Raw genomic sequence first — 9,601 nt, 5'->3', positions numbered from 1 at the left:
TGTGTGTGTGTGTGTGTGTGTGCGCGCGCGTGCATGTCTGTATGTTTTGAGTATTTCCACTTGTATATGTATATTGTATGTGTCTATGTGTGCGTTCGTGCAAAGATACATGATGTATGCATGCCTTCTGGATGACGTTTGTGTAAAATATAGAATCAGAAAACAGTTCACTCCATTTAAAAGTGATGTAGATGAATTGCTGCCAGATCAGTGAAGAAACTAAATGAAAGCTGTGTCAGATTTGTAAAACAACTGCATTATAGCATTTTATTACAAAACTGAAATGGGTGCATCAAATTTTGGAATATAAGGAATTGGAGGAGAGTTTTGTAAAGTACTTTCTTGGAAGATGAATCCAAACATCAGACCGTGTGGTATGCATTCTGAAACAGATCTGAAAAATCTGAAACAGCCTAATAATCCAGAGAAATACAAACTTCTTTTTCCCTTATCATGACATCTTGTTTGTTCTTCATGTAAGATTTCTTATACTGTATTCTTGTGACACTTTTACCCAAAGTGCTTCACACATTGGAATATGTATCCATGTTTTAAACAACTGAGAGGTGAGTTTCTTTGTGTACTAGAATTGGTGGGAGTCAATGGCTCCCTGGAAAAACTTCTGGAGCACTGTAGAAAATGGTCAGCAGTATTAGTTAAGTGTTTGACATGTGTATGTAAATAGGCTAGGAAAAACCCAAACCCATGCATGCAACGTTTCTTACCTATATTTTTTTGTTAAAAGTGTTTTCAGTCCTGACTTTATAACAGTCCCGGCTTTGACACATCACAGCAATTTAAACACATCAGTCTCCTGGGAGAATGCAATGAACTAAAGCAAAACATGCAGAGAGGAAATAACTGCTTGTTTCCCCCTGAGTACTGAGATAATAGTGCTAATAGTGGAAGAATGAGGGATTGTGATGGTTTGCATGAATGCAACTCTATTGCAAAACAAAGCTCTCTGGAGTGGTGAGACAGACCCTCGGAGTCGGCTCCTCCGAACAGCTGCCGTGTTCCTGAGAGGGCCAACAGCACTCAGCTCAGAGTTCAGCAGCTCGCTCTTCCTACTCCTCCGAATGTCAAAAGTTCATTTGGATAAAGTTAAAAGTGAGCAGGATTTGGCTCCCGCCCCGCAGCTCTCTAATCGTCTCCATGAGCGGGACTAGCACGCGCTCACAGAGAAAGACAAACAGGATGCTTCTACTCGGGTGACTCGGATAAAAGAGATTGTGTTTTAACAAAGTCTGAATTCCTCTCAGCTGGTGCTGTAGTCCACTGCCTCCCATCCACTCTCATGGACCTCAGCCGAACTTTATTTGAATGAGTCATACTGCAGCAGCATCTAAACACAGAGACACAGAGACTCCTGATTCCAAATCAGTGTTGAATCTAACAATGATGGCGCACGTGCTCCGTCTCCAAGGAAAGTAATAATAATGTGTTTGAAGGTGTGTGTGACACAGTGTTTGCCCTTTGCTGCCAGTTTTATCCTTCTTTATCAAAAAGCATGAATGTTCGCACTTTATGGTAAACATGTCCCTCACAAACCCAACGGCAGCAACTGAAGGAGCAGTGAAACTAACTGATCCTTTATACACATAAGTATTTGTGATTAATGATCATTAATGCAGCATGAGAGTAACAAATGTGCATTTATAAAATACAAATGCAAAATGTGTGAGCGTATTGCATTGAAGAAGAAAGGGCCATATTGTAGTTGCCACAGGAAAAAAATCGTTCAAATTTTAAAGGGTTAGTTTGCTGAATTTATGTAAAGATATTTTTTTCAACTTTACAGGAGGTAGTAGTCATACGAACTATTTGTTTGGCAGAAAATAAAACCTGTTGATAGTGAGGTCTGCGGATTACACTATTGGGTTGGATTTAGTGGAAGCAATCATGTCAGGGGCCGATATCTCAAAACCCAGAACAACACAACCGACACTAGCTTCATGGCTTGATACCATTAGAGGTCAGTGCTTGTAATTTGGGTGCACTGACCCTTTAAGCATTTTTAAAGCTTATCATTCTGGTCTTGTCTGGTTCACTACCAGTGTACAAGTCCCCTGGGAAAAACCTCTGAAAATGGGGTCTGCCTGCTACTTTTTAGCTACATGGTGCATGTGTATTACTACACTTGTATGCAAACCAAATGCATGTGAACTCTGTCAGCACCACTATAAAGATATATGTTCACTACAATTTCAGTTTGAGTAATTACACATTTTTTGAAGTCCTGTGGCATGTTTGTGTGAGTCAGTGTGTTTAAGTGACTTAATTTAAGTGGATGAAAGAGAGAAGAGGGTTTTTGAAACTTCTCGTGAGCTCTGTCAACAGTCGTTGGGCCAGTCTGTGAGTCTGTGTGGTAGACCTCACAGACTGTCAGCCACATTTCTGTTAAACCCAAACCCTGCAGAACCATTAGTGACCGGGCCACATAGCAGGACATATGAGGCTTTGGCAAGCCTGATTGTTTGTGCCGACATAAAAAATTAATTTCATTTCTGAAAACAATAAAACGTTTTATGAATAGTGTGTCAGCTTTTTGCTCTTCCACCATATGAAAAAGGACTTTTTCACTCACCGAACCTCTTGTATCCAAAAGACTGTACTTCCTCCTCGTCTGCAAAGTCGTCTGTGTGACGTAATCAGAAACATGACATGAGTAGGTTATATGCATGCTACTGGGGGTACATTGGAGCAATTGGTAGGATCCTACAAACAAAATAAAACATAAAGATGCGCTCCAGGGCAGCTGCACAGAGCCAATAATTCATAAAGTCCACCTTGAGTAAGCGACAATGGTCTCTGTTTAGCAGAGGGGAGGCAGCCAACAAGGCATTAGGCTGGAGATAGTGGAGTATCATCTCTAGTCTGTGAGTTTTAGAGATAGGAGGTCCAGAGAACTGTAAAAACCACAGGCTGCGGTTTCTTTGGGTTGTTGACAGTAAACCCTAATTACACTCTGCTGCACTACACTGAAGACTGGAGCAGAGCAGAGAGGACATCACTGGTAATGGTAAACAGATGTGACTGGGGGGGATGAGCGGAGTGTGTGTTTGTTGGGGGGGTGGGGGGTGTCAGAGGAAGTTCCTGTGCTATTTCACCTTAGTTTATCTTGGTAAAATTAATAAAATATTGCAGTTGTTGATGAAACAAATACAGGATGCGGCTTTTAGAGGCTACTGTTTGGAGCTTTAGCCCAAATACAGCAGTCAACCAAGTCTGAAAAGCACATGCACTCCGAGGTTTGTCATGCAGGATCTTTTCTTTACAATGACAACGTTTTTTGGAAGCAGATCTTGTTTCTCACGTAGCCTATCACAAATCCAACAAGTTAAAAAAAAAAAAAAAATCTTTAACGGATACACAGCCAACTTGTTCAAACAATAATTAGCCTAGTCTTTTATAACAGTCAATAAGATGCAAATAAGTGGTGTAACTAAGAAAAAAAAAGTTTTTCACAACTTCAATTGTTCAACTTTCAGCAGTAGGCTACCGTAATGTCATCCAGATGTGAATCGCGCACCACAAAGAAATATAGGCACAGCAACCTGTAAAGAGTGTTATCTATTTGTTTGAATTAAAACACATACACTTTAAAAACGGCTACACGTAAAGGAAACAAACCTTTCATGGCGTTTTATAACTCGTTGAGGACTGTAGAAGAGATGAGGACCGCTGTCACTTTCTGCGCATCTCAGCATCCAGCGCAGAGGTGTTAACTTGTTTCACGAAGAACGACACACACACTAATAAAAAAAATAACACAACTATAAGTATGTTTTCATGTTGAGTCTTCAGTTTAAAATCCCATTGTCTCTTCCGAGCTTAGTTTCAGAGGAGTGCAGTTTTGCTGGAGTGGTGTGATGTTCCCGGAGCTGGAAGGAGAAAGAAGTGATGCCAACCAGAGGTCACAGAAAGACGAGCTGAACTTCCGGTGTCTCTTTCAGAATTAAATTGTTTTTTGTTGTTGTTGCGTAGTGAGAGTAAAAATAGTATATTTAAAGAATAATGACTGATGTATAAAACTACTTTTCCCTCTTAATATTTAGCCTCTATGTTGATGTACAAACACAATGTCTCAATTAAAGAAGTAATTTGACATTTTGGAAAATGTTGGTTTAGTTAGTTTTAGTTAGTGGAGAGGTGGGGGAAACTAGCCTAGCATGTTCTCAAAAAAAGGTAACAAAATTGACTTCCCATTAACGTTACCACTAAAGCTCACTGTTAACACGCTAAATTATGTGCGTTTCATTCTTACAAAACTTCAAAGACACAATGTTATGGGATTACATTAGCTATCCTCCTGGTCAGCCAATATATTAATAATACACTATAACAGTCTATGGGTCAGCCTCATGCTCCTGCAGCCTATGTTCCCATTTATTTAAGAATGTTCTTAAAATTAGGAGATAAAGGGGGATCAAATGTTATATACATTTTTAAAAAGGAAATGTGGGAACATAGAGCCTAATTTCCAAAAGAAAATATTAGTAATGTGAAAAATGGGAACATAGGGCTTCTTGAAAAAAAAATCTTATAAATATGGGAACATAGGCTAATTTTCAGTAAAAAAAAAACAAAATCTTAGAAATGTTGGCTTCCTTGAGTTTCTGCTTGTTGCCTAATGTATGTTGTAGGCTGCTACTGCATAAGAAATAGTAACAGTTCTGCAAATGAATGAAAAAAAAAGTAGGCTAGGCTACATTTGAATCGTTTTTACACTTTTGTTTTTGTATTGATTAAAGAAACAAGATCAGGTTTCAGTTGTCAACATGCTTAGGAGCTTTAAAGACACTTTGGTGTTCTCAAACAGCACAACCACAATTATCAGCATGCATACGGCCATGTAGCCTAATGCAGTCCCACGTGCTCTAGCAGGCGGCCAGGATCCACGGTTTTCACCGTGAATGTAGCCTCCTACATGTAAAATTTAATTTAACAATAAAACGATAATAATCATGAGTTTCAAAGGCAAGGCAAGGCAAGGCAGCTTTATTTGTATAGCACATTTCAGCAACAGGGCAATTCAAGTGCTTTACACAAAATCATTAAACAGATAAACACAAGTAAAAAGAGTTAAAAATCATAAGCATTAAAACCGGTAAAAAAAACACATGATAGTACAGTTAAAAACAATAGAAACATAAAACACAAGAATAAAAGTTACAGTCGCATAAGAAACTTAAAGAAATGAGCAGTCTTTAAAGAAAGGCAGCATCAAAAGAAGGTCTTCAGCCTTGATTCAAAAGAACTGAGAGTAGCAGCGGATCTGCAGGTTTCTGGGAGTTTATTCCAGATATTTCAACTTCAATTCAAAGGGACTTCTAATGCACTTTTAACGAGTGACTCCCATTAACACAGTGCTGCTTTAACTCTATCTACTGACGTTCAACCCAGTCAAAAAAGGACGGTTCTGCTCCCCAAAACTAAGGGGCAACCAGACTGCATCTAGTCTACGGGCCAGCCCACATAACTCTTATTTTGAAGGAGCGTAGCCTACCTTATTTCCGGTTCCCCCTAACTTTCTTTATTAACTTTACATCGTCGTCACTTTCCTCTGGACACAACCCCTGTCCAACTCTTCTGTTCTCTTAATACATCAATGGTCCAACTCAGGTTTTTGAAGTGGTACCAGTGGCTGTCCCGTCCTCTCCTGCTGACTCTCCCCCTGTCGGGGTAGAGGAGGTGCGGACAGGCCCCGGGACGTCGTGCGGTGCTGTAATCCAGCCGGAGATTAAGTTACTGGGGGATGATGGCAATCGCGTCCCCGGGTAAAATCTGGTACCCATTAGAGATAATTTCAGGGAGGTGGAACGACACCGAAACGGCGACATTTCAGTGCAGTTCCTGTGTTTTTACATATTCACATCTCATTTCCTTCAACGATGAAAAATCCCTTTCATATAATATTCCTTTAGGGCCCTCTCTGTGCTTTTTAAAAAATAGCCTACCCCATGTTACTCATGTGGTTTGGGTTATTTATCAACTGATTTATCCCAATAACTCTACATTCCTGTGTTACTACTACAAAAACATTTATTTTAAAAGACATGTTTTTATTATTTCCATAAAAAAGAGAAAAATTAACAGCACAGTTAAATTATTTCAACCTGGTCTGGTACAAAAAGGCTAACTCAGCCTATACAGTGTGTCAGTAGCCCATAGCTTTACAAAAATCAAGAAAAACGTTGTAGTAAGTCGATTTAATAAATTAGGTTTTCTAATTTATTTGTTTGACGAAAACAACCTTTGTTGGACTTCATTAAATCACCTGATAAAGATGGAGATTTTGGAGTATATCAGGCATAATAGTTTCAGCTTTCAGTTTTACCATGTGCTTTATAATTTAGTACTTTTATCTTCCTTGGTATGTCTGTTTGATCTAAAATTGGATTAATTTACTTTGCTGTGATACAAAATACCCCTCTTAACATTTTAATTAGATCATATAGGCTAGATATGTGCATGTTTTACCATTACAATTATTTTTGTTAATAAATTTCCAATGAATTTCCAAATGTCAGCCAATACTGACCACAATCCATCAAAATTAGACTCTAAGGTTCACCAGTGGCCATTTCCTTTGACTCCACCAGGTGCAGTGATAATTATAACAGTTCCTGTGTCCATAATCTCTCTGACCTGCAGATGCAGATCACTGATCAAAGGCAGTAAACATCTGCATCCCACATCAAAGAAACTAGACAGATTTACTCTCATATCTTCACAGTGCGAGTTAGTGTCACTGCCTTGCATTGCACTGACCTTGATGCTTATCTTTTTACACTCGCCCAGTTCAAACCAATTGATTTACACAGAAAAGATACAGATAACAGCAAGTGTCTCAGCTCTAAAATCCTCTGAGCTTGAAAAAACAAACTCTGATCTGTTTTTCTTCTTTCTTTGGATAACAGAAACCCAGGCTTAGTGCTAATAGCTGGAGTTTGACCCAGTCCACCACGTCTTAGATTCCAGACCAGCCTGAGATGATAAACCGACTAATTACTTGTTTTCCTAAAGGCTTCAAAACTATTATTTTACTGTCGGCTATAATTGAAGCAGCAGGCAGGTATTAGGGCCCAGAAAGGGATCGTGGCCAGCTGATGAAAAGCAGCTGAAGGTCAGGTATCCTACAGCCCCGCTGCTGCTGGTCCTCATACAGAGGTTGGGACCTCATTTGCTGGGTCAAGGCTGTATAGCAGTGGGCTCAGATTAACAGAGAGCTGAGAAAGCACACAGGAATTCCACATTTACCACGCTGCTGCCATGCTTAGATACCATGATAAGAACAACTCACAGTCGCTGCTGGTAGAGGCCTGAAAGACAGGAAGCAGGACGTCTTTTTCTCATGCAGTGCCATTGATGGATGCTGAATTTGAATGCACATGATTTGTAGTTAAAGTAACACTGGTGTCCTCTGATGTTTTTGTATCAGCGTGCATACTTGCACATGCAGTCCTTCTGCTCCTCTTAAAGCCTACACTACAGAGCTTACCCAGAGAATGCCTGTGTGTGCCAGGTCTCTGCAGGAAGCGCAGGTTTATTACTGTCAGCCTGATGGAGATTTGAGGAGCACATTTTACGTTAGGAGGGCTCTGAAATATGCTGGGTGACCTGCAAACAATTGAGCAAGTAATGTTAACCATGTATTAAAACCCATCCTAAACGGATCTGTAGTTATGCTGTGCGCATAAGGCTTAATCATGCACACTAATAGGATCTGTGCTGCTGAGTAGATCCATAAAAATAGAACAATCCTTCGAAGGAAGCAGGCACCTCACTCTCATCTCTCCCCCACCCAGCACAACCTGCTGCTTCTGTTCTGGAGTCTGATGTGTTCATAGTTGTCAAGGTAAATACACTATTTAACACTATTTTGCAATTTGTTTTTGTTTTGCATATAGGATCGCCACAAAACAATTTGGACAAGGTATTTCTTCACAGGTAACATCAAATGCCATTCTAACTTTCTATTAGGATTGATTTTTATGACACATGCAACATGAGAGATATATAGAGTTAATAGTCTGTGTTTTCAGTGAAAGTTAATTAAAGGAATTAGCATTAGCATTGAGAAGTTATTACAATATGACATCTTTAATGAATGTGGGCATGTTATCCTTGTTATGCAATGTGATTGGATCCGTTGACTTCAGTAGCTTTGGAGATCTCTTTTGGTAAGCATGTTCATTTAGCTTTACATCGATGTGATATTCAATGCTAATGAACCACCACTGGGACAATTAGTGGCCCTTTATGTTGTTTTCATTTTAAATGTCCCCTACATTAAAAATCCTTGAGAAGCAGCACCACCTTGTGGCAGGTTACCAGGCAGGTCGATGTTAGTACAATCAAAGCGCGTTTTTGTTTATATAAAGATATGGTGCTGTGTGGTGCCTCTAGCAGAATAATGAGTCAGTTCTGCACTTTTTTACAGAGCTCAGGACAGGATGAGGAGGCTGCTTGTTCAAATCCTTTGCATCACTGAAGTACTGCTTTGTGCGGCTGACTCTCCTCCGCTGAGTGAGGAGGGCACTCTGAAAGGTAGGGCCTTTATCTATTGAGTACAAAGAGATGTGCCTTTTTCTTACTGATCTTGGTTGCAAAACTTAACTACATTGCGTTTCATTGGTGTGTTTAGCGCTGTCTGCAGCAGGAGAGCAGTGTGTTGATGAGGAGATAAAGCGAGCATTGCTGGGGGTGAAGCAGGTGATGGAAACCATGGAGAAAAAAGAGGAGAAGCACAGACATCTCATGGACGCCCTGAGGCACAGCAGTGACAAGAAGATGGTATAAAATGAGTTTCTGTTGAATCCAGCCTCTGCAGACCCATTGTATACACAGTACCACGAAGCCAGGCTGTGTTTAAACACAATAACTTCTCACAGAACATGACCAGTGTAGTTGAGCAGTTACGTGCCTCGTCTTTGTGCGTTATTCTGAAGCCCATGACATATTTTCTGCCTCGTAAAGTTAAAGCCTCAAGAAAAACCTCAAGGCAGACAGTGAATAATGAATGGGGGAGTGGGGCTAGTTTAAGGAGTTGACAGTGTAGTTTTACAGCAGTCAGGATAAATGAACTGTCTGTAGATTAATCTGTTTTTTTAAGTCATTTGAAAATAAAAGGCTTATTGCCATGGCCCCAAACTACATCTAATACCCTCTGGCTTATTAAAAGGTAATGTATATAAGACAGAATTCTCTGTTTTGGGGTTCTTTCAGGGGGCGATGCAGCTGGTCTGGGAAACAGAGCAAAAACTGAAGGAGGAAAATCAGCGATGTCGAGATTTAACCAAGTCTTCCTTCGATGAATGTCGCCCTTGTCTTGAAGATACTTGTAAGGCCTTCTTTACCTCTAAGTGTCGCCGTGGCTTCGCCTCTTTCTCATTTAAGGTTTGACTTATATGTTAGCCTATTATATAGGGGTGGGAAACATAACAGATTATTAGATGCATTGCAATTCTCTCAAGAACAATTCAATCCTCATTTCTTTTTTTTCTTTTTTAAATGTGTTGATTTTCATTTAAAAGTTACTCTATCCAGACATGTATAAATCAGAAAACAGTGACTGAAAGAGGATGGGATAATGGAA

General features: G+C 39.9%; 2 protein-coding genes across 4 annotated transcripts in view; one reads left to right on the top strand and one right to left on the bottom strand.

Annotated features, from left to right (window-relative positions):
* The window catches only part of LOC116671989 (collectin-12), a 34,470-nt gene extending 30,568 nt beyond the window's left edge, over nt 1-3,902 (bottom strand). The window contains exons 1-2 of the mRNA XM_032503480.1: nt 3,634-3,902; nt 2,588-2,638 (exon numbers count right to left, since the gene is read on the bottom strand). Coding sequence (XP_032359371.1) covers nt 2,588-2,638; nt 3,634-3,640 — 58 coding nt within the window. The 5' untranslated portion in view covers nt 3,641-3,902. The remainder of the gene's footprint in view (nt 1-2,587; nt 2,639-3,633) is intronic.
* Nucleotides 3,903-7,659: 3,757 nt separating this feature from the next.
* The window catches only part of LOC116672101 (clusterin-like protein 1), a 5,222-nt gene continuing 3,280 nt past the window's right edge, over nt 7,660-9,601 (top strand). Inside the window, exons 1-4 of one of the 3 annotated variants that reach the window (XM_032503725.1) lie at nt 7,660-7,861; nt 8,447-8,553; nt 8,651-8,799; nt 9,232-9,402. In XM_032503725.1, coding sequence (XP_032359616.1) covers nt 8,460-8,553; nt 8,651-8,799; nt 9,232-9,402 — 414 coding nt within the window. In that variant the 5' untranslated portion in view covers nt 7,660-7,861; nt 8,447-8,459. Of the gene's footprint in view, nt 7,954-8,446; nt 8,554-8,650; nt 8,800-9,231; nt 9,403-9,601 lie in introns of those variants that run through there. The other 2 variants (XM_032503727.1, XM_032503726.1) reach the window with 2 other exon arrangements.

This window comes from Etheostoma spectabile, chromosome 22, assembly GCF_008692095.1.
Source record: "Etheostoma spectabile isolate EspeVRDwgs_2016 chromosome 22, UIUC_Espe_1.0, whole genome shotgun sequence".
NCBI classification, from domain to species: Eukaryota; Metazoa; Chordata; class Actinopteri; order Perciformes; family Percidae; genus Etheostoma; species Etheostoma spectabile.
The sequence above is the reverse complement of the archived record's forward strand: the minus strand, read 5'-3'. Positions and strand labels throughout refer to the sequence as shown.